Source organism: Enhydra lutris, unplaced genomic scaffold, assembly GCF_002288905.1.
Source record: "Enhydra lutris kenyoni isolate GAN:26980312 unplaced genomic scaffold, ASM228890v2 scaffoldscaffold21, whole genome shotgun sequence".
Lineage (NCBI taxonomy): Eukaryota > Metazoa > Chordata > Mammalia > Carnivora > Mustelidae > Enhydra > Enhydra lutris.
Genome location: NW_019154105.1, coordinates 36030615 through 36055411, shown reverse-complemented (window position 1 = coordinate 36055411; position 24797 = coordinate 36030615). Strand labels below are relative to the sequence as shown.

At 38.6% G+C, this 24797-nt stretch overlaps 1 protein-coding gene across 1 annotated transcript in view; it reads right to left on the bottom strand.

Moving 5' to 3' along the window:
- Positions 1 to 3773: 3773 nt before the first annotated feature.
- The window catches only part of LOC111149287 (small integral membrane protein 14), a 73175-nt gene continuing 52151 nt past the window's right edge, over positions 3774 to 24797 (bottom strand). The window contains exons 3-5 of the mRNA XM_022506271.1: positions 17933 to 17981; positions 7485 to 7627; positions 3774 to 5198 (exon numbers count right to left, since the gene is read on the bottom strand). Coding sequence (XP_022361979.1) covers positions 5166 to 5198; positions 7485 to 7627; positions 17933 to 17981 — 225 coding nt within the window. The 3' untranslated portion in view covers positions 3774 to 5165. The remainder of the gene's footprint in view (positions 5199 to 7484; positions 7628 to 17932; positions 17982 to 24797) is intronic.

Genomic DNA, 24797 nt, shown 5'->3' with positions numbered 1-24797 from the left:
AGCCCTGCATCAGCTCTCCGCTCAGCTGGGAATCTGCTTCTCTCTCTGTGCTCCACCCCCTTCAAATAAACAAATATTAAAAAACAACAACAAAAACAGCAAAATAGTAGACTTTTTCCGTAATGCTGAATCTTCTATGTAGTACTTGTCCTCTCTGAGAAACTGTGCTCAGTTCTTCAAAATGAATAGAGGCAATGCAATTCAAATCCATTCATCATCAAAACATAGCCTGAGTGTCTGAGGTTATGAGCAGTATGGGAACTAAATATATAAGAAGTAAGAAGGACTCTAGTATTGCAGGGGTTATATTTTTTTCTCATTCCTAAACTTCCTGGAAATAAGCAGAGTGTTATAAAAGGGAATATGGTTTTTAAAAATATTTATTATTTTAGAGGGGGCAAGGCAGAGGGAGAGGGAGAGAGAATCCCAAGTAGACTCCCCACCAGCACAGAGCCCAAAGCACAGCTCAGTCCCACATCCCCGAGATCATGACTTGAATGGAAATCAAGAGCTGGATACTCAACCGACTAAGCCCCCCAGGCACCCCAGGAATATTCTTTCTTGACATGAAAGTTGCTTTATTCTTAAAACTACACATAGGTGCACCTGGATGGCTCAGTGGGTTAAGCCTCTGCCTTTGGTTCAGGTCAAGATCTCAGGGTCCCTGGATTGAGCCCCGCATGAGGCTCTCTGCTAGGCAGGGAGCCTGCTTCCCCTTCTCTCTCTGCCTGCCTCTCTGCCTACTTGTGATCTCTCTCTCTCTCTGTCAAATAAATAAATAAAATCTTAAAAAAAAAAAAAAGCTACACATATTATTCTTCATCCCTATCTATTCCCTGCTTCCCAAACATCTTCTACCTCCCCTTCACAAGACGTCTTAATCTGGCATCTGATGGTTTAAAATGTTTTCTGTAACATAATTCTGAATAACACACATTTTATTTGGGTTTTTTTTTTTTTTTTTAAGATTTTTAAAATTTATTTATTTGACAGAGAGAGAGATCACAAGCAGGCAGAGAGGCAGGCAGAGAGAGAAGGGGAAGCAGGCTCCCTCCCGAGCAGAGAGTCCGATGTGAGGCTCGATCCCAGGACCCTGAGATCATGACCTGAGCTGAAGGTAGAGGCTTAACACACTGAGCCACCCAGGCACCCCTGAATAACACCCATTTTAAAGCAGAAATAAATACACTGTCGAAATGTTTATTGAACTGACATAGTCTATTTGTATGAGAAAAGATATGCAAAGTTGCCCAGGGGAAAAGATCACTTTGATAACTCCAGTTTTTTAAAAATGTGAGAGCATCATAATCTCAATTGGTGTTTATGGAACTTCTTGGTGGTGAGAAAAATCGACTCTTAAAAACAGATTTGGAACTGAGACAACTATCAGATGAAATGGCAGGAAGCAAAAAAACTTATGAGAATTCTACTTTCTGAGAGGAAAACTAATATTGCAGAACCATTTAATGAAAACTTAGTTTTACAGAGGTTCAGGTATATATTGACATTCATGACAAATTTTAGATTGAAATCATTAATTACCTCCAGAAAATTATATGTCTCACACATTTTACTATTTTAAAGAACACTTAAGTATCACACAGACACTGACCCATGCCAGGGCAATTTTACCATTTTTACGTGTATGTGGGGATTAATGATCTTTGGTATCTGGGTGCATTCCAGGTCACAAGACAAAAAACAGATCTTCACTTGTGTGTGTGTTCGTACAGTTACACATCTTGCTCCCTTTAAGTAACATAGGCCTGCTCAAATACATAATTAACATTATTGAATATTATTCCTTCAAAGCATAGGTCTATTAACACTATATTCTAGGAAGAAATTAAAAAATAAAAGAGTAAGTAAAGAAATGTAATTGTGATCTAATCTCCTAGAGATTCTCAGAATCCCTACTTCTGAATATTGGCCCCACTGCTATTACATACGTATTTTTCTTGTAACTTAAAGTTCTCTCTGTGGAAGGTCTTCAGTTAGGGGTAAAAAGTCTTACAAAGAAACCGTTTAATAAAGGATGTAAATGTTCTACTAAGCAAAAGATTCATTTCCCCAAAAAAACAAAACAGTTACTAATGTTTTCTATTTATTCATTAATAAAAAGTGCATAGTACAAGCCCTTTATCCCAGTCCAAGTACTCAGTAAAAGATTACAATAAACCCTGGATGGCACAGACATGATTTGTTTGGCATGATTTAAACAGTGAAAAACAGCAATTCATACTTAGTACATCACATGACCACTTTCGCTTTTAACAAAGTAATCATTAGACATGGTAACAAATACATATGCTCTTCATTTAGAAATATCATGTTAAGACTAAATCTACCATTGCAACAACAAAAATTTAACCCCTTATGTGTAAACTCTTCGTTTCTCCTCAAGTTGCTGTTTTGTGTCTTAAGCTGATAAACTGGTCAAATTTTAGCATGTTTATTTAGAGTGACAGGCTTTAATTCAGAGTGATACATTTCCAAGGTTCCTTTGAAAAGAATTCAGTCATTCTATAAACACTATCACATCACACACCACGGTGACACTAAAAGTAACCATGGACTAGCTGAACCTAATAGTTACTTTAGAAAATCTCTGCAAGTTTATTTAAAATATGACTTGCTGGCCACGGGATAGTGCTTGGATAGATACATGATAAACTCTTTTACTATACACAGTTCCAATGTTAACTTTTTCCATATGGAAAGCAAGAAAACTTTATTTTGCATAAGGGACATTACATGACTCTAAAACAAAATAAACTTAATGTTATTTGTGGAACATTTAAGAGCCCAAAGTGATTAAAATATGAAGCTTTATCTTTTCTTTCTCCAGATGATTTAAAAATGAATGTAGCCACAGTTCCGGTGAATGTAAGCCAAGTAATGAGTAAGAGTGTGCTCAATAAAAAGGCCACATGTAGAAGCTTTAAGAATTAAATTGAGTAATATAAATTACTAGTTAGGTTAACAGGAATACTTTATAAGCAGTAGTATGCGGTCTTTCTCAGAAATGCAGAGAAATTTTACAAGCAAAAAAACCCCAAAACTAAGTATTTCTCTAGGAACTTTTGTTCCTAATTAGATGGTCCATATAGAAAAGGTTAATATACTAGATGTACTGTCAATTAAGTGTATGTGACAGAAATGAAGAACCAGGAATAAGAATCTAGATTTGTAGGTCTCTAGCCAACTAACACTAGACACACTGTTTCCTCATCAAGGCCAACTGGCTTCAACCAAAGCCAATTCTCAATTACTTGTGAGCCACAGATTCAGTGAATGCATCAGCATCTCTGCCAGAGGTTGGCTTTCTAGCAGCTTAGAGAACAGACTGCTAGGATGTATGTGCAAGCCTTCAAAGTCCAGGGGCCAAGGGCAGAAAAAGGAATGCTTATAGAGATTTAACTCCAACCTATGCCATCCCTGCCCTTTCCGCATTGAATACTCTAACAGCTGTAAAGCTGAGAACGCTTCCAGTAGGCCACAGCAAGAGGAAGATTTAAATTTATGGTGCTCCCTTATCTAAGATTTGACTTACCTGTGTTATGATACCCCTCAATTAGCACAAGTAATTAAGAATAGATGATACTATGTCAAGAAGTTGAGCTCAAAGCTAAGATCCACAGAAGGAATGCAAGCAGTCAATATTGGATTATATAATGAAATGAAGCCCTTAAAAAGTTTATGGCCTAAAATGTAATCATAATAAAGGGGGAAAAATACCCTAGGAGCATCACACAATTTTATCAGAGACTCTATTAAACAGTACAATGATATAGAGAAGTTTATTAATTCATACATGTAATTTCTCAGATCGATACAGTGAAAAGCTAGACTGATCTGGGGGGAAAATCCTTACATCGATAGCAAAATATCTTCTAGCACCCATAAACCATCTGTAATCACTTGCTAAGAAAAAAATTCCATAACCACATAGGTCATGCCAGACTTGTATTTATGCCATTTGTATTCATTTTCTTTCAAACTGAGCAAAAGAATGCAACCTTTTACTTTTTATACATTTCAAAATTTTACTTATAATAATGTTCCTCCCCACCCCAATCCATCTTATTACTAAAAAAGAATGAGATAAGGGGTGAGAAAAAAGATCCTTGATTGCTTTTTCATTTTCCTCTTTTTCCCTTGGAGTAAACCATCAAATATTTTCTGAAGTCAGAAAGGTAACAAAAGACTCAATTTTTTCTTCACAGAAAAAAATAGGCTAAATAAGTAAACAGCATTCAAATGTCAGCAACCAAATAGGCCCCAATACAGCTTTCAGAGTTCCATTTAACAGGGAAGTGTTAGAACAGAAAAGGTTCCTGAGAGGCACCCATTTAACAAATAAATTATAGCTTAAATTATTACTGTATAGAATATACCTGGCAAAGGCAGAAAGCGTTAACCTTTTTCCTCCTTTCATGAACCTCGTAAGGCTATAATGGACTGTAAATCACCCACCATATTTAAATCATGCTTATTTAAAGTTCTCCTAATATTAGACATTTTTGTGGGAATAGAAAACTTAGTAAACAACTATTTCATTTCTTCTCCCCTCTTTTTTCTAGCAACATAAGCCAGTTGTAGTGGATAACATAGATCTGTAAAATATTCCAAAGGCTGCCACAGTCCCAAGAACTAGAAAAAACTGCCACCCACAAATAAACTATTAAGGTAAATGTAAATACAGTGTGGTTCTAATTTTTTTCATACAATCTCAGAGAACACCAAGTAACTTTATAAATACCTTATGAAAAAAAAGCAATTTTAAAAACCTATCAAAACTATTTAAAATATTTAAAGGCAGGATCTCAAATTTCCTTCAATCAGGCCAGAAATCATCACAAAAAAATTATGATCACAGTTACAAACAGAATGAGTGGAATGTTTAAGTTTAGGATAACCAAAAAAGCCCATGTAAATTTTTTAATATAATCATTTACTCAAATATACTGTAAAAAGGAATGGTGATAACACAGGAAGCAAAAATAAGCTTGCGAGTGAAATTTCTAGAAGCTCATGAAAACAATACCATCCCATATTGCAGATGCAAAAGGAAAAACAGTCTAATGGGGTTAAGAGTACTCTGGTCATCTTCGTTCATTTGGTCGTGCAAGGTGTTAACTATTTTCACTTCCCATATCACAAAGTTAGTCCACAGGAGGGGCTGGTGGATCTTGTCCCTGGCATTAGAAAGACAGAAATTATGGAACCGACTTCTTGAATCCCAGTGCAACCGATCTAGCACATAGTAAGAACTGAAGGCATGACCCCCACCCTCCAATCCCTAATCATATACTTATTTGGACTTCTCATGTTGCTGTTACACCAGGGAACGCTAGATTAACACTATAATTCACCAACGTTTGTCTCACTCCTCCCTGTGGTATGGAAGAAAGGGAAACTATGTAACAGTAAAATGATTTGGATGACACTGCTCTCCCTGACAGCTCCAGAGGTGACATTTACACCAATAAAGATGGCACCATCCCTCTGGCTCAAGGTGACCGAGCACATTACAAAGTGAGGTAGAGACTCTTGCTTCTCCCTACCGAAGGTCAATAAGGAAGCATATGGCCCCTGTTGCTACTGGCAGGCATTCTGTGACCACAAAGGGAGCCCACTTTGGAGCGAAGCTGATGGCTGAAGAAAGAAAGTAGGTCTTTGATGATACTGTTTTTGGTTTTGTTTTTTTTTTTAAGATTTTATTTATTTATTTGACAGAGAGATCACAAGTAGACAGAGAGGCAGGCAGAGAGGGAAGGGGAAGTAGGCTCCCTGCTGAGCAGAGAGACTGATATGAGGCTCAGGATCCCAGGACCCTGAGATCATGACCTGAGCAGAAGGCAGAGGCTTAACCCACTGAGCCACCCAGGCGCCCCCTCTGGTGATGTTGTTAGACAATCCAAACACTAACCCTATCTCTCTGGATAGCCTGATGCGTGAACCAATAGAGCCACTTGTTTAAACCAGGCAGAGCTGGTCACTGTTACTTGCAAGAGAAAGTATGTGAACTGGAAGGGAAAGTTCAGAGCTTTTAGGAATCTTCAGGGAGATGCCATTTATTTATTCTGACACGTTACAGGAGGTGCTGGTGGAGGCTGGTCAATTTTCTACTTGAAATTAGTATGTTTTCTTGCTTACTCCTAGGGCAGTGGGCCTACTAGCCAAGAACTGCTGACCTATGATGAAATAAGGTTTTGGGGCTGTCATCTTAAATTTCTGTCCCTTTCAATGGCTTCTAGGCTGGCTTAAGTTGGATTTCTTTAGCTGCAAATGTTGAGGAAGTTGCTCTCTGATATGAAAGTAATAAAACTATACCTAGAAAGTAAGAAAAAATACCAAGGAGAAAGCATCTTACCAGGATAACATATAAGCTATTCTATGGATAACTTCTTCTCCAAAAGAAACAAAGAAAAAAAAATTTAAGGCTTTTTATATAGAGCTAATGATACCTTCTTTCTTAAAGTCAACATGGCTATGTATCTAAATGTTCCTTTCCTAAACAAACCAAAGCACTGACCAATTATCATTCCACATTGGCTTTCTCTCACGTAAGGAGTTAGTTTAACTCAACTTCTAATATTAGCAATACAAGAATTGTGGGAAAAAAAAGAAGTTATTTTAGGAATTCCACATGGTGAAGACTGGAGAAGGGAATCAGTGGGATAATTTGGTGTTCAACAAGTGAATTCACCATGTAAATATCTTTAAAGAAGTAATATCCAAGACAAATAGAAAAGAAAAAACATAAATACCCATTCTCCAAACGATTAAAAGGAATCCTTCCATGAAGTTTCTGTTAAAGACAGCACCAAAAACTCCCTGTTGGGTCACTTTATTTATCATTTTTTATCTAGAAGGTTCTAAAAATGGTAGTTATCAGGACTATCAAGATTTGCTAAAATGAATGATCCTACCTCTCCTTCGTCAGTTCAGTTGACCTATTATGCAGAAATAGAAGAGTTTAAGAGAAATTGGATGGGAAAACAAGAGGAAAAAGGGATTTCACCAGACAGGCTCAGGACCTCTATTGTATTTAATAGCTAAGAAAGAAGGGGAGAAAATGAAGTAGAGGGAAAAACATTTGAACTGTAGCTAATGAGAGAATTTAGGAAGCTGAAGGGACTGTGAGGAACTGGGGAGTGGAAGACTGAGATTTGAGAAATATTGCTGTGGTTTATTACAAACTGGATTTTTTTTAATATTTAGAAAGACTGGAATGCAAGTGAAGATTGGAATGTGTTTTAAAATTCTCTTTGGGCTACTGGTCTGTGCTTTGCTACATAACTCCTTGAAGACTAAGCTATTTGGTGTTGCAAGATTTATAAGGACTCCACGGCAAGAACTTACTCCGTGAGTTAAATCTTCCTTTTGCTAATTCTGGTATTTCAGTCAAAACAAACTCCTCCCATTTCCAGGCCATACCCCTCCCCTATCCAAATGAATTTCTAATCCACAACACTTACATTATGAGGACTGGTTGGCTTGCCCGTTAGGTTGGATCCTCTTAGATTAGGAGGTCTCAGTAGAAACAAGATCACTGCAATAACCATCCAGGCCATCAAGATCATGGTAATACTGATGCCGTTATCACCAGAGGGCCCTGGTACTAAAGACAAACAAAAAACATATTTGCAAAAAAAACTGTAGCGTGGTTATAACATTGTTAGATAATATAAAAGAAATTCTAATGTTTAAATGCCAATTTCAAAAATTGTATCAATATTAAAAATTGTATAAATAATTCTAAGAAGGCAATTATGAAATACATCTTCAACTTCCCTTTCCTCTTGTGAGAAAATCTAAATGGTTAATGGTATAAAACAGTCATAGGACAAAACCTGTATTACATAAGGATTTTAATAGTCTAGTGGTTCTTAACATTTTGGTGTGATAGAATTCTTTGAGCATTTAGAAAAATTACGGATTCTTTCTACTCTAAGAACTCATGTATACACATTCAATTTTGCATATAATTTGGAAGGTTCATGAACGCACAAAACCACCAATCCCTAGATACATTGAGATCTACAAAACCCATATTAAGACCACCTGATGTACAGTAAAAACACTCTACTTCAGGACGGGAAAATTCCACATTTTAATTATAGAAGCAGCATGAAAAAATAACAGAGTATAAGGAAAAGGGATTATCTGGGTTGTATAATATATAAATGAATTTCATGATATTCCCAAAGAGATAATAATTTGGCCTTCTTTTTTGCAAAAAGAAGTTGGATTCAGATCTAGATATTCTAAAGTCTATGCATTTATCAAAAGTAAAATGTCAGGGCTGTGTGTGTTGGTCTCTCCCAGCCGCCCGAGGCAGCCATATCTTATTTAATCCATTATAACAAGTACCTAGCCTAGTGCTTGGCCCACAGTATGAGCTTAACAAATTTCTGATAAATAAAACAAACTTATCGTTGAGGTACATTAGAGAACTCAGTTGTCAAAAATGAAAATTAAAGATTAGATTTCTAAAGAAAAACAGGATATCTACATGTTTACTAAAATAGTTTATCAGGACTGTAACTGTTTAGTTTAGTCTCCCCGCCTGGAGATAAAGAAGAAATCCGGACAAGACGTTGAAACTAAGCTGATGCACGAAATTGGGGTACATGGGCCCAGGTCTCACTCCCAAGCAAGGGAAGGGATGGGTGGCCTTACTGAGGCCGAGAGTCAGTGACCAAAAGGAACAACAGCCAAGCAATTGCTCGGCTGGCCCAGGCTGGAGAGGAATGTGGCCTCTTGACCAAGCCCCCATCACTTCCCCAGAAACAGAAAACACAGGACTCCAGGTCACCAAAACTGTGTTATCACACAATGCATTAGTATTTTTTTCCTCTGTATCATACCCATTCCTTTCTTTGTTCTCTCCAACTATATTAAACGTGCCTCCCTCGTAACTAAGACAATTTCTCCACTTGGCTTTAGATTACATCTCTCTTGCAGAGATCTTATCCATTACCCACTCTCTTATGTATTCAACACCGCTCCCCGTTGCAGCCATCCTGTAAATCACTTAAACATATCAACTTTCCCCACTTGGGGGGAAAAAAAATCCCTCCCTCAAACCCTTTCCTTGCCCAGCTATCAAAGCTAACAGCTTAAGAAATGACTACATTTCACTACCTCCCATTCACCCTTCAGGTGGGTACCCACCTCCATCCTGGAAACAGCTCTTCAAAAGGTCGCCTATACATCTCCATGCTGCTAAGTCTCATGGATAATTATAGAGCTCATTTTCCATGACCATTCTCTCCTTTTTAAAACACTTTCTTCCTTTGTCTTGCCTGACTACTGCCTAGTTTTCTTTCTTACACTTACGACTTCATATATGCTTATTCTCCTCTTCCTGGCTTTTATTTATTTATTTTTATTATTTTTTTAAGATTTTATTTATTTGACAGAGAGAGAGAGAGAGAGAACAAGTAGGGGGAGCAGCAGGCAGAGGGAGAGGGAGAAGCAGAGTCCCCACTGAGCAGGGAGCCAGATGCGGGGCTCGATCCCAGGACCCTGAGATCATGACCTTTCATGACCAGAGATACTAGGTATCTGAACTGACTTGGACTTGCTGAAATATTCAGAAACAGAGATGAATGGAGTCACTGAAGGCTTTCTGTGATTATTTGCAGTCCCTTATGACAAGACACTTCATAAAGTCTCAAAACGGGTATGCTACTCAAATTCCCTCAGACTACATACATGCAGTGAATGCAAACAACTATAAGGAACAGCTTTTAAAAAAACCTTTTTTTTAAAGTTTTAGTTTTATTTAAGTAACGTCTACATCCAACATGGGGCTTGAAAGTCACTATCCGGAGATGAAGAGTTACATGCTCTTCTGACTGAGCCAGCCAGAAGCCCTAAGGAGCAGCTATTTTAAAGTCAGTAAAGAGAGGTGGATAGGCTCTGGCCACTGTGTGTGTGTGTTTTTGTTTGTTTGTTTTAAGTCAGTTTTCTCCCCCCACCGCTTTTTTGAGATTATTTATTTATTTATTTGACAGAGAGAGAGAGATCACAAGTAGGCAGAGAGGCAGGCAGAGAGAGAGAGAGTGGGAAGCAGGCTCCCTGCTGAGCAGAGAGCCCGATGCAGGGCTAGATCCCAGGACCCTGGGATCATGACCTGAGCCCAAGGCAGAGGCTTTAACCCACTGAGCCACCCAGGCGCCCCACCACTGTGGTTTTTATTGTGATAACTTTTTGGCACTTACAAATATCAGGGGCACAATCACATCGGAGTTACAAAATCTGTTCCCTTACTGTCTAGAAACTTTGTCTTAAGAGAGTAAATGCTGGAAAGACATGAAATAAAAAAATGTAAAAGGACTCTACATGAAAGTACAGCATTCTATTTTGCTTAAAGTTTAAGTCTTTAGTTACAAGCAAATGTATTACAAATAGCTTACAAATGGAATATTCACAATAAAGCCATTAACTTAGCTGGATACCAGGAAGATGAAAGAGTAAAGAGGGAGGCTCTAAGAGCTGTTAGATCCCAAAGGATTATTTCTATAAATTGATACAGATTTCCATTGGAAAAGTAGAAAAAGAACAACAGTGAATGTGGCACAGTAGCACCAGGAGGTTTTCACTCCATAATTTAGGGGTTGTAGAGAATAATTACATTATCTCCAGCACAGCTACCTGTTTTCACGTTGATTTACTCCAGAATCACGTTAGTGATAGAGCCGGTTTCCATATAACACTTTATCTGAAAGGCAGTCTTTTGGAAGAGCGAGCAGACTTGCTCTGTACTGCTCTAGACAGCAAAACTATAGGTGAACACCACAATGAAGCGGAGGTTAGCTCAATATAAAGAATCATGCGGCAACTGAATCTGCTAACACATTGCAGCTAAATTCTGCTACCACACAAAGTCATGAGCTCCATATTCAATTAAATCATCTCAAATACACGCAATATGATACCATGGCAGGCACAATAGGTACTGTGATCTAATAAGAAATACAGATTTGGTTTTCATTCCAGTTCCTGGCAAAGAAATCCTAAAACCCTTGGAATTTCCTGAGAGACAGGAGAGAAATGTCATTTGTTGTTACTAATAATAAACTTGAGTCTATGCTAATGAGGTGACCTTGATGGGCCTCTTGAGAGCTTCAGGATGGGGTCTGCTTGCCAGAGTTGAACCATATAGTTAGAAAGCTGGAACTTTCAGCTCTACTCCCTAACCTCCAGAGAGGAGAGGAGCCGGAGACTGAGTTAATCACCAATGACAAATGATTTAGTCATTCACGTCTACAGAATGGAATCTCCCTAAAAACTCTAAACAATGGGGTTCAGAGAGCTTCCTAATTGGTGAATACTTAGGAGTGCTGGGAAAGTGGCACATCCAGAGAAAACAGGGAAACTGCACCCCTCCACCACATACCCTGCCCTGTGCAACCCTTCTGTCTGACTGTTCTTGAGTTGTACCCTTTATGATACACTTATAATGTAAGTAAACTGTTTTCCTGAGTTCTGTGAGCCATTCTAGCAAATTACTGAAATTGAGAAGGGACTGTGGGGACTCTTAATTAATATATATTTTATGAAAATAGCAAAAACTCACTGGAGAAAATTTAGAATACAAAGAAAAGTAATTCTATCGCCCACAGGAAACAACTGCATGAACTGCTTAAAAATACGGCTTTCAGGGACGCTGGGTGGCTCAGTTGGTTGAGCAGCTGCCTTCAGCCGAGGTCATGATCCCAGCGTCCTGGGATCGAGTCCCACAACGGGCTCCTTGCTCGGCGGGGAGCCTGCTTCTCCCTCTGCCTCTGCCTGCCATTCTGTCTGCCTGTGCTCGCTCTCTCTCCCTCTCTCGCGCTGACAAATAAATAATAAATAAAATCTTTAAAAAAAAAAAATACAGCTTTCAGACAGGATTTCCACCAAATGCTGAAGGAAGCAGTGGAGAAAAACTGGCCAATATAACTAAATTGATACTTAAGCTCTAAAGTTTTGTCTTTATATGTAGATTAAGAAATGAAATCTCACTCAAATAAAGAGTTTATTTGGTTTAAGGGGCGGCTGGCTCGAGCATGGTAAATACCACAAATGTAATACATACTTGTTTTTCCATAAGGAGTTCAATAAGATTATTTTCAACTAGAAGAACAGGTTTTAACTTAACCTGCTAGGGGAAAATTTTGAGCTGCTCATCGGAGGGCATAGTGTAATGAATGCTACTGAAAAAATACCACAAAGAAATCAAGACTGGAGGAACCACCACCCAGTATCCCAACAATCTAACACAAAGTCCGCACATGACTATTACCTTCTTGTTCAGAGGCTGCACCAGTGGACGATGATCTGACAAAATTTCTACTTTGGGCGAAGCACTGTACTAGCTCCTATTTCTCTAAGTTGTTGTATTTACAGAATTTAATGGGCCATCCGGTTTACACAGCAGTAACAATAGTTAATAATGCAATTAAAGTCCTTCTATAATAGCACTTACTGTATTTAGTGTCAGATACAAAATAAAGTGGAGCTCAGCTTCAAGAATAGTAAGTATAAGCAACTAGCCTATTAATAAATGCGATTTGGTAATATGCCAAAAGCCTTAAAATGTACATAAAATATAGCAGGGGGAGTTAAAATGTTGGGATTTGGAATGGGATCACACTTTAGTTGTTATCAACTTAAAATAGACTCTCTTATGTTGTTTTATGTAAGCATTATGGTAACCACAAAACAAAAACCTATAGTAAATACACAGAAGATAAAGAGAAAGAAATATAAGCATAACACTAAAGAAAGTCCTCAAACCACAAAGGAAGAAAGCAAGAGAAGAAAGGAACAGAAAGGAACTACAAAAACAGCCAGAAAACAATGAACACAGTGGCAAGTATATATACCCCTCACTAATTATTTTAACTGTAAGCAAACTAAATTCTCCAATCAAAAGACACAGAGTGGTGGGGAGCCTGGCTGGCTCCGTCAGCATGTGACTTTTGATCTCAGGGTCATGAATTTGAGCCCCATGTTGGGTGCAGAGCTTACTTGGAGGGGAAAAAAAAGCACAGAGTGGCTGAATGGATTAAAAAAAAACAAGACCTATCTATATGCTGCCTGTAAGAGACTCACTTCAAATGTAATGACATACACAGGCTGAAAGTGAAGGCACAGAAAAAGATATTTCATGCAAACAGAAACCAAAAGAAAGCTGGAGTAGCTATACTCATATCAGATAAAATAATTTTAATACAGACTGTAAGAGACAAATAAGGGCATTACATAACGAAGGGGTAAATCCACTAGGAGGATATGACATTTGCAAATATTTATAGGAACACCTAATATATAAAGCAAATATTAACAGACCTAAATGGAGAAACAGATAGCAATGCAGTAATAGTAGGAGACTTTAATACCTCACTTACATCAGTGGACAGATCACCTAGACAGGAAATCAATATGGAAATATCAGCCTTAAATGACACACCAGACTAGATGGACTTAACTGTCCAGCCAAAAGCAACACAATACACACTCTTCCCAAGTGTACACAGAACATTCTCTAGAACAAATCAGATGTTGACCACACTGAAATCATACTAAGCATCTTTCCAACCACAGCAACATAAAACTAGAAGTCAATTATACAAAGAAAGTTGGAAAATTCACCAATATATAGAGATTAAACACACTACTGAACACCCAGTAGATTAAAGAAGAACAAAAATTTTTAAAGACAGTATTCACCCACTTTTATTTTATTTATTTATTATTTTTTAAAGTAGGCTCCACACCCAACATGGGGCTTGAATTCAGGACCCTAAGATCAAAAGCTACATGCTCTACCAACTGAACCAGCTAGGTGCCCCAGAAAAATTTTTTTTATAGAATCCAAAAATATCCCAAATCAAACAAACATGGAAATATAACACCCAAATTTAGGGGATGCAGCAAAAGCAGTTCTAAGTGGGAAGTTCAGAGTGATAAATGTCTACCTCAAGAAATAAGAAACGTCTCAGTTTAATTTTACACCCCAAAAGCTAGAGAGAAAAAAAAAAAGAACAAAGGAAGCCCAGAATCAGTAGATATAAGGAAATACCAAAGACTAGAGTAGAAATAAATGATACATAAATTAAAAAGGTAACAGAAAAGATCAATACTGAGTCTCTGAAAAGATAAACAAAACTGACAAACCTTTAGTCAGACTAACCAGAAAAAAGAGGGACAGGACTCAGCTAAAATCAGAAATGAAAGAGGAGATGTTACAACTGACAGTACAGAAATATAAAGGATGAAAACAGACTAGTATGAATCATCATATACCATATTCTTGGTATATAATCATATACCAAGAAATGAATAAATTCCTAGAAACATGCAGCCTACGATAAAACAGAAAATCTGAACAGACTGATAACTAGTAAGGAGAAGAATCAGTAATGAAAAACCTCCCAATAAACCAAAGTCCAGGGCCAGATGGCTTCATTGATGAGTTCTACCAAACTTTTTTTTTTTTTTAAGATTTTATTTATTTATTTGGCAGAGAGAGCCAGAGAGCACAAGCAGGCAGAGCAGCAGAGGGAAAGGGAGAAGCAGGCTCCTCATCGAGGAGGGAGCCCGATGCAGGGCTTGATCCCAGGACCCTGGGATCATGACCTGAGCCGAAGGCAGACGCTTCACCAACTGCGCCACCCAGGCACCCCAAACTAAAAGACTTCTGCACAGCAAAGAAAGCAATCAACAAAATAAAAAGGTAACCTACTGAATACAAGAAAATATTTGCTCTTTAAAAAAAGATGGGGATGCCTGGATGGTACGGTCAGTTAAGCATTCAGCTCAGGTTGTGATCTCAGGGTCATGAGATCGAGCCCTGCATCGGGTTCCACGCTCAGCACAGAGTCTGCTTTGGACTCTCCCTTTCTCTCTGCTCCTTCCCACTGAGCGCATGCTCAATGTCTAAAATAAATCTTTTTTTAAAAAAATATTTTATTTATTTGATGGAGAGAGAGATCACAAGTAGGCAGAGAGGCAGGCAGAGAGAGGAGGAAGCAGGCTCCTCGCTAAGCAGAGAGCCCGATGCGGGACTCGATCCCAGGACCCTGGGATCATGACCTGAGCCGAAGGCAGAGGCTTTAACCCACTGGGCCACCCAGGCGCCCCCTAAAATAAATCTTAAAAAAAAGAAAAAAAAAAAAAGAAAATATTTGCAAATCATAGAAGTATTCAAATATTTGAATATTTTTTGTGTTAATATTTTGTGTTAATATTCAAAATATATAAAGAACCTATATAACTCAATAGCAAAAAACAATCTGGTTAAAAAATCATCAGAAGGGACACCTGGGTGGCTCAGTTGGTTAAGCAGCTGCCTTCGGCTCAGGTCATGATCCCAGTGTCCTGGGATCGAGTCCCACATCGGGCTCCTTGCTGGGCAGGGAGCCTGCTTCTCCCTCTGCCTCTGCCTGCAACTCTGTTTGCCTGTTCTCGCTCTCGCTCCTCTCACTCTCTGACAAATAAATAAATCTTAAAAAAAAAAAAAAATAGTGAAAAAAAATCATCAGAAGACTTGAATAAGCATTTTCCCAAAGAAGACGCAGATGGCCAACAGATCAAAATCACTAATCATCAGGAAATGCAAACAAAAGCATAATGAGATATCATCTCATACCTGTTAGAAAGTCTATCACCCAAGAGACAGGAAATAAGTGTTGGTGAGGCTATAGAGAAAAAGAGCCCTTGTGCACTGTGGGTAGGAAGGTAAACTGGAGCAGCCACTATGAAAGACAGTATGTAGTTTTCTCAAAAAATTTAAACAATTACCATTATAAGATCTAGCAATTCTACTTCTTGTTTTTTTACAAAGAAAATGAAAACATAATTCAAAAAGATATACGCACACCTATGTTCAATGTAGCACTATTTACAAGAGCTAAGAGCTGGAAACAATCAAATGTCCATCAAGGAATGAATGGATAAAGAACTTGCAGTGTACATATACAAGAGAATATTTTTTAGCCACAAAAACAATGAAATTTTGACATTGTGACAACATGGATGGATGTGAAATAAGGAGGACAGAGAAAGACAAATGCCTATTATCTCACTTATATGTGGAATCTAACAAAACAAAACAAGCTCATAGACACAAAGAAACTACTGGTGATTGCCAGAGGGAAGTGAAGGGTGGGAGAAAGTGAAGTGGAAGGAGAAGGTAAAAAAACAACTTAAAAATGTGCATACAAAGGATGCTTGTTCAACTATTATTTGTAATAGCAAAAAATATACCAGCAGCTTAAAATTTCAATGAAAGGAAATAATTTAAACACTGGAATATACCTGGGTGCTTGGGTGGCTAAGTCAGTTAAGCATCCAACTCTTGATTTCGTCTCAGGTCATGAAGTCACGGTCATGAGCTCAAGGCCCAAGTCTGGTTCCACACTCAGCAGGGAATCTGCTGGAGATTATCTAGCCCTTTCCCTCTGACCCCTCCCCGGCTTGCATGCACAAGCTCGTGTTCTAAAATAACTAACTAACTAACTAACTAACTAACTAACTAAATAACTAACTAACTAACTAACTAACTATATATATATATATATATATATATATATATATATTTTTTTTTTTTTAAACAGAGGGGCGCCTGGGTGGTTCAGTGGGTTAAAGCCTCTGCCTTTGGCTCAGGTCATGATCCTGGGGTCCTGGGATCGAGCCCCCATCAGGCTCTCTGCTCAGCAAGGAGCCTGCTTCCACCTCGCTGTCTCTCTGCCCGCCTCTCTGCCTAATTGTGATCTCTGCCTGTCAGATAAATAAATAAAATCTTTAAACAAACAAACATACAAACACTGGTATATCCCCATAAAGTATTATTATTTAGTCAGTTACTATTTTTTAAGATAAATATATACTGATATGTTTATAATACAGTAGTGAAAAACAACACAAAGTGATTCCATTTTCCCAAGTGTTTTAAAATTAATTGTACCAGGTTTCAGCCTCCCATTAATGTCACACTTCCATTCTTAGTCAAATTATTATGGCCTACGACAGAACTGGCTTAAATGTTAGTTATTAGTTCCCCTCAAGTCATTTGTGTCCTGAAAAAAAAAGATGTCTCACCTAATAGCCAGTCTAGGGGCACCTGGGTGGCTCAGTTGGTTGAGCCTTCAACTCTGGGTTTTAGCTCCCATGGGTTGTGAGATCGAGCCTCAAGTTGGCTTCGTGCTCAGTGGGGAATTTTCCTTTCCTTTCTATTCCTTTCCTTTCTCTCTCCCTCTGCCCCTCCCCCTATTTGTGTGCACCCTCTCACTCTAAAATAAATCTTAAAAAAAAAAAAATAGTCACGAAGTCTCTCTGCTATATTCACAATGCAGGATCCATCTTCCTGCTCACATCTCACTTTATATATCAACATTGCCATAAAGCTACACTGAGAAACCTCCCAACTGCCTATGCTCTCTTGAAAATGCCAATGTCAGAACCAAAAGGCCCCAAGTTTCCAAACCATAGGAAAGAATGGCTTCCTCCCTTCATTCAGAGGTTCCCAAAGCTGCCAATAGATGCAAAGAGATTATAGAGAAAGGGTGAGGGGTTTGTGCTAGCAGCCTTGATGGTCTGGTAGGACCAGCCAAAAGTGTGCTGTTACACGTATGTTTGCCAAGAAAAAGGTCTGAAAGGTTTTGCACCAAGTTGTCAATAATGGTTATCTTTTAGTATTCTGGAAGTCTTTTCTTATCTATGATTTTAAAATTTTCTTCAATGACCAGAGTTTGTTTTCGAGGCAAAAAAAATTTTTAATTAAAAAACGAAATATTTAAGTAGGAAATACATTACTGAGAACCATTTCCTTAAACAGTAAACTGTAAGAAATTCTGACAAATATTCACAGTTCTCTGTCCTCTAATTCTGCCCCCAATGCTAAGGTTCTTCCTGTCCCATCATTACTTACATTCCTGAAGACATTCCGTGTCTGTGCAGTAGGACTGGGACTGCCTCAACTATAATGAATAAGAAGAAAGGAAAGTTAGCCATTGGACTTAACCAAAAAGGGATAATCTTTATTAGAAAAGTCATGTTTTATTTTTTAATGAATGTTACCATACTAGATATACTGTACCAGCAGAATCAAATACTAACATAGACCACACTGAAGAGTAGTCCAGCTTTGGGGGCCTTTTTTCTACTAAAAATCATTTTCAAATACACTGTGATCTAGTGCAGTTCACTTATCTAAATTAAGGAATTTTTTTAAAAAAGCACCTCTGACAGGGGCACCTGGTGGCTCAGTGGGTTAAAGCCTCTGCCTTCGGCTCGGGTCGTGATCTCAGGGTCCTGGGATTGAGCCCCATGTCGGGCTCTCTGCTCGGTGGGGAGCCTGCTTAACTCTCTCTCTCTCTATCTGCCTGCCTCTCTGCCTACTTGTAATCTCTGTCAAATAAATAAATAAAATCTTAAAAAAAAAAAAAAAAGCACCTGTGACAGAGACTCCTATTGCACGTTAATAGACTTCCCAAAGGAGAAGCTGTAAACTGTAGAGGAAGACGACTAGAAAGAGAGTAAACTCTGTTAATGAGATTTTTTTCTCACTGAAAATTAGAAGCAGATCGAGAAAAAAACCGATTCTATTTCTAGAAAATGTATCTTTGAAAGGGAGCGATCTATTTTTTTCCCTTTTTGCTTGTATTTGCATAGGCAGTGGCTGAATAAATAAGAAACTAATAAAAATGGATACCACAGGGGTTGAGAAGGGATGGAGGAGCAGACTCTGACAGAGATGAAAGCTGAAGTTTCCAATGTCTCTTTTTCCACAATTTAATTTGGGAACCATGTGCTTATCAATTTTCCAAAAAATGTAAAAAGAAAAAAACGATCGCAGACATACATCATCCTTTTATGTTCACCCTATGCTGAGACATTTTAGGATGTTTAGAAACGATAATATGATAAACCTTAAAATAGAGATGACTATATAGTAAAGAGAACGAGGAGCATGGAATTTTTCAAATCAGCCTTGTTACTTTGTAATAATACCCTTTCTGCATTACAGCAATAACTCAAGACTTGGAGTTGCTGGGGGAAAAGCAACAACAGAGTCTTTGTGCTTAGCCGGTTATGTATGAGCTCTGCAGAAAGACCTCGTCTTTAAGTCTGGATCTGCAACCTTCTAGAGTTTCAAGGTCTTGTGAAACGTCTTTTAATACTTCTAAGCTTGAGTTTCCTCACCTGGTAAATCAGGTATACTGCTACCTATATTTGAGTACTAGTGAGAATTAAAAGAGATAATGAGGGCGCCTGGGTGGCTCAGTGGGTTAAGCCGCTGCCTTCGGCTCAGGTCATGATCTCAGGGTCCTGGGATCGAGTCCCGCATCGGGCTCTCTGCTCAGCAGGGAGCTTGCTTCCCTCTCTCTCTCTCTGCCTGCCTCTCTGCCTACTTGTGATCTCTTTCTGTCAAATAAATAAATAAAATCTTTAAAAAAAAAAAAAAACAGATAATGCATGTGAAATGTAGTAACAACCCAAGGAATGTTAGTGATTATTACGATTGTGCCACACCAATTACAACCTCATCTAAGCAATTACTGCAATTAACTACACAAATCATTTTGTAATTTGTTCTCTAAGAGGACCAGACTTGCTTTGGTGTGTATGTCTAGAAGTCATCCTACTTGAACTAAAATGGGAAAACAGATCATAATGTAAAAATATGCTGTATATCCTAACCCTAAATATGAAAGGAATTAATCAAAAAACGCTTCAAAAATTATACATTCTATGGCCATTATCAAAAAGACAAAAAACAACAAGTGTTGATGAGGACATGGAGAGAAGGGAGCCCTTATGCAATGCTGGTGGGAATGTAATTTGGTGCAAGCCACTATGGAAAACAGTATGGAAGTTCCTCAAAAAATTAAAAATAGAATCACCATATGACTCAGCAATTCCACTTCTGGGTATTTATCTAAAGAAAAGGAAAGTTCTAGTTTGAAAATATATGCACCCCCCCACTTCACTGCAGCATTACTTACAATAGCCAAGACATAGACACAAGCTAAATGTCCACGAGTGTACAAATGGGTAAGGAAAACGTGGTAAACATACACAATGGGATATTACTCTGCCATCTGCAACAACAAGGATGGACTGGGAAGACATCAGGCTAAGTGAAGGAAGTCACAAAGAAAAACATAAATACTATATGATCTCATTTATTGTGGAATATAAAAACAGAAAGCAAACAGAGTTTACGGATATAGAGACCAGATTATTATTTTGCCCAGATCCATCACAGAAATCACTGTGTGTGGCAGCCCTGGCCTGAGGAAATGTATTTCTTAAGTAACAAGACCTGAATGTTAAAACGATTCCCTGATCCATGGGCTACAGACTCCATGGTGTGTCAGGAGGCATGAAAGCAACATTCACCTTGTTGGAGATCATCATCACAGCTCTTGAGTAACCAGGTACGTTGTCCAGGAGCAGTAATAATTTGAAAGGAATCTCTTTTTTTCTGAGCAATTAAGTCTCAGCGGGTTTAAAATATTCAGTAAACCATGCTGTAAACAGATGTGCTGTCATGCAGGCTTGTTCCATTTACAGAGCACAGCAGAACAGAATCAGAATAATTCTTAAGAACCCTAGAATTTGGGGAACAGTGAGCACTTGACTTCAACTTGAAGTTACCACCTACATTAGCCTCTAATAAGACAGTCAACTTGTCCTCTGAAGCCAAGTATTGACATCTCCTCTCTGGCTAAGAAAGTACTAAATGGGGTCTTCTTCCAGTAGAAGCTGTTTCATCTTCGTTGAAAATCTAGTGTTAGGGATGCGTGGGTGGCTCGGTCATTAAGCGTCCGCCTTCGGCTCAGGTCATGATCCCAGGGTCCTGGGATGAAGTCCCGCATTGGGCTCCCTGCTCAGTGGGAAGCCTGCTTCTCTCTCTCTCACTTTCCCTGCTTGTGTTCCTGCTGTTGCTGTGTCTTTTAAAAAAGGAAAGAAGAAAATCTAGTGTTTGGTATGGTTACCTTCATGACTATCTCAGCTAGATCTGGTTAACTTCCGGGTAACTTGGGTAACTTGCTGCAGCTTCAACAGCAACACTAGGGGCTTTACCTGGCACTTTTGTTATGGAGATGACCTCTTTCCTTAAAACTCATGAATAACCTCTGTTAGCTTCAAACTTTTTCTTCTGCAGCTTCTTTACCTCTCTCAGACTTCATGGAATTGAAGAGATTTAGGCTCTTGCTCTGGATTGGGCTTTGGCTTAAGGGAAGATGGTGGCTGGTTGTTCTTCTATCCAGACCACTCAAACTTTACCATTATCAGCAATAAGGCTGTTTTGCTTTCTCTTCATTCATGTGTTCGCTGGAATAGAAGTTTTAGTTTTCCTTCAAGAACTTTTCTTTTGGGGCACCTGGGTGGCTCAGTGGGTTAAAGCCTCTGTCTTCGGCTCAGGTCATGATTCCAGGATCCTGGGTTCGAGCCCCACATCGGGCTCTCTGCTCAGCAGGGAACCTGTTTCCCCCTCTTTCTCTCTGCCTACTTGTAATCTCTGTCAAATAAATAAATAAAATCTTTTTAAAAAAAAAAAAAAAAAAGAACTTTTCTTTTGCATTCACAGCTTGGCTAGCTGGCACAAGAGGCCTAGCTTTCAGTCCATCTCAGGTTTTGATATGCCTTTCTCACTAAGCTTAATCATTTCTAGTTTTTAAATTAAACTATGAGATGTGGGACTCTTCCTTTCACTTGAACACTTAGAGGTCATCATAGGGTTATTCACTGACCCAATTTCAACACTGCAGTGTCTCAGCGAATAACGAGGACAGAGGAGAGGTAGAGAGATAGGGGTAGGGGAATAGCCAGTTGGTGGAGTGGTCACGACACACAACATTTATGGATTAAGTCTGCCATCTTATATGGGTGCAGTTCATGGTGCCCCCAAATCAATTATAATAGTAACATCAAAGACTACTGATCACAGATCACCAACATAAATAGTAATAATGATAAGGTTTGAAATATTACAAGAATTACCCGAATGTGACAGAGAGACACGAAGTGAGCAAATGTAGATAGAATAATGGTACTGATGAGACTTGGCTCAATGCAGCGTTGCTACAAACCTTCAGTCTGTAAAAAAATGCAGTATGTGAAAAGTGCAATGAAGTACAATTAAAATTAGGTACACCTGTAGTTTAACTGAAACATAGCCACACTCATTCGTCTACAGATGCTTTCACTACAATAGCTGAGGTGAGTATAAAGACAGCAAGCCTGAAATATTTACTGCCTTGCCCTTAAATCACTGAACCTAGAAAATAACACATGGGATAAGAGGAAAAAAACAAATATTTCTGTGTAGCTATATAAAAATGTTCACTTAGAAATGTGAGATGCTCATGAATTACATCTACCTTATAATAATAACACAACAGGGACGCCTGGGTGGCTCAGTGGGTTAAGCCTCTGCCTTCAGCTCAGGTCATGATCTCAGGGTCCTGGGATCGAGCGGGGAGCCTGCTTCCTCCTCTCTCTCTGCCTGCCTCTCTGCCTACTTGTGATCTCTGTCAAATAAATAAATAAAATCTTGAAAAAAAAAATAATACAACAATCATTTGTTCACTTATTCAAAATATTTAACGAATGCCTACTATGTGCCATGTTGAGTTCTAGGTACTGAGGATATGGTATGAAAAAGGCAAAGTTTCTAACTGTTATGGATCATAACAGTCTTGGGGGGAAATCAGACAACTGACAAATAAATATATCATAAAAATGTCAGAGAGCCTTGCAGAGAACAAAAACAGGATGGCATTATATCTAAATCCGGCAGCAAGACAGAGGCAGTGACTCTTAAGGGGGTATCTACATGATAGTGAAGGTCAAGGGGATAAGCATTCTGGGCATTCCAGGCAAAGTGAACAACAAGAATGGTGATGAGGAACCAACCACAAAGCTAGTGTGGCTAGAGCATAAGAGCCATGCTACTTATTAGCTTTTGTATTTAACCCCAGAACCAAATGCTCTCTACACTCAAATCATCACAGTATGCTACTGATGTCATTTGTCTGACTGCCCCCAAGTCGGAGACATATACCAATATACAACAGATACCTACATCATTCAACAGTGTGGAATTGCAGTACTTTCTCATTATTTTATATCTGAGATATATTTAAATAAAAATATTTTTATATGTTAAAATTTATAAATTATTACTCTTAAAGTGACTTATTATAATTTAAATAACATAATTTATATATTACAATAAAACATTATGAATACTTAGAAATTAATGTGGATTAACTCACTGCCCCATGTATGCTTTTCTAGTCTTAAAATATGCACACTTTCACATAATCACAATTATGACAACAAATATTAGAAACTTGTATGTACTAAGAACTTTAACTTGTCTTCTTTAATCCTCAACCAAGGGCCGGAGGCAGGTTCTATTTTTGGTATTTTATGAATGGATGAAACCTGAGTTTGTGGAAGGTTAGCTACTTAGTGTGAACTCCAAATTATAAATTTTTTTTTCCAAAGTCTAAATTCTTTTTTTTAAGATTTTATCTACCTATTTGAAAGAGAGAGAGAGAGAGCACTAGAGAGAGAGAGCAAGTACCAGTGGGGGGCAGAGGGAGAGGGAGAAGCAGGCTCCCCGTCAGCAAGGGGCCTGATGTGGGGCTAGATTCCAGGACCCAGGGATCATGGCCTAAGCTGAAGGCAGATTTAGTTTAATCAACTGAGCCACCCAGGCACCCTAAAGTCTAAATTCTTAACACAATTTCATTCTACTTCACAATGTACAAAATTCTGTGTCATAATTTTAGTTAACATATCATTACATTCTCTCAAGCTCAATTCTGAATGGTTACAAAATACTTCCGTGAACTGATGTACTATATAACTGATCTGAAGCAAATTCAGATTAAAATGAAAATAACCATAGGTATAGTTAATTAGTCTCTAAGACCAAGATAGCCAACGTTTCCCTTCTGCACTAAAAGAGATTGCTCTGGAGGCGCTGGCTGGCTCAGTCCATACAGCAGCAAGTGACTCTTGATCATGAGGTCGTGAGTTTGAGTCCCGTGGAAATTTCTCAAAAAAAAAAAAAAAAAAGTGCCACCGGAAGAAAGAGTAGGCCTCCCTTTGGGACTATGATTAAAAATAGTAATGTACAGGGATGCCTGGGTGGCTCAGTTGGTTAAGCAGCTGCCTTCGGCTCAGGTCATGATCCCAGCGTCCTGGGATCGAGTCCCACATCGGGCTCCTTGCTCATCAGGGAGCCTGCTTCTTCCTCTGCCTCTGCCTGCCATTCTGTCTGCCTGTGCTTGCTCTCTCTCCCTCTCTCTCTCTCTGACAAATAAAAAAAAAAAAATAGTAATGTACAGGGCGCCTGGGTGGCTCAGTGGGTTAAAGCCTCTGCCTCTGGCTCAGGTCAACATCTCAGGGTCCTGGGATCGAGCCCCACATCAGGCTCTCTGCTCTGCGGGAAGCCTGCTTCCCCCTCTCTCTCTGCCTGCCTCTCTGCCTACTTGTGATCTCTCTCTGTCAAAGAAATATTAAAATCTTTAAAAAAAAAAAAAAAGTAATGTACAATTTGCCCCACTATATAAAAGTTTCTAAAAAATTAATTCACATATAATTGGTAAAAAGAGAAACTATGCCAGTTTAATATGGAAGCTATGTTGGTTCATAAGAAGTGATTTTTCCTAGGTAAAGGCAGCCAGGAGAGTGGGAGTCAAATGCTCTTCAGCAAGAAAGGATAAACCCTGTGGCTCATGCTGTGCAGACAGGAGCTCCCTGAGCTTTAA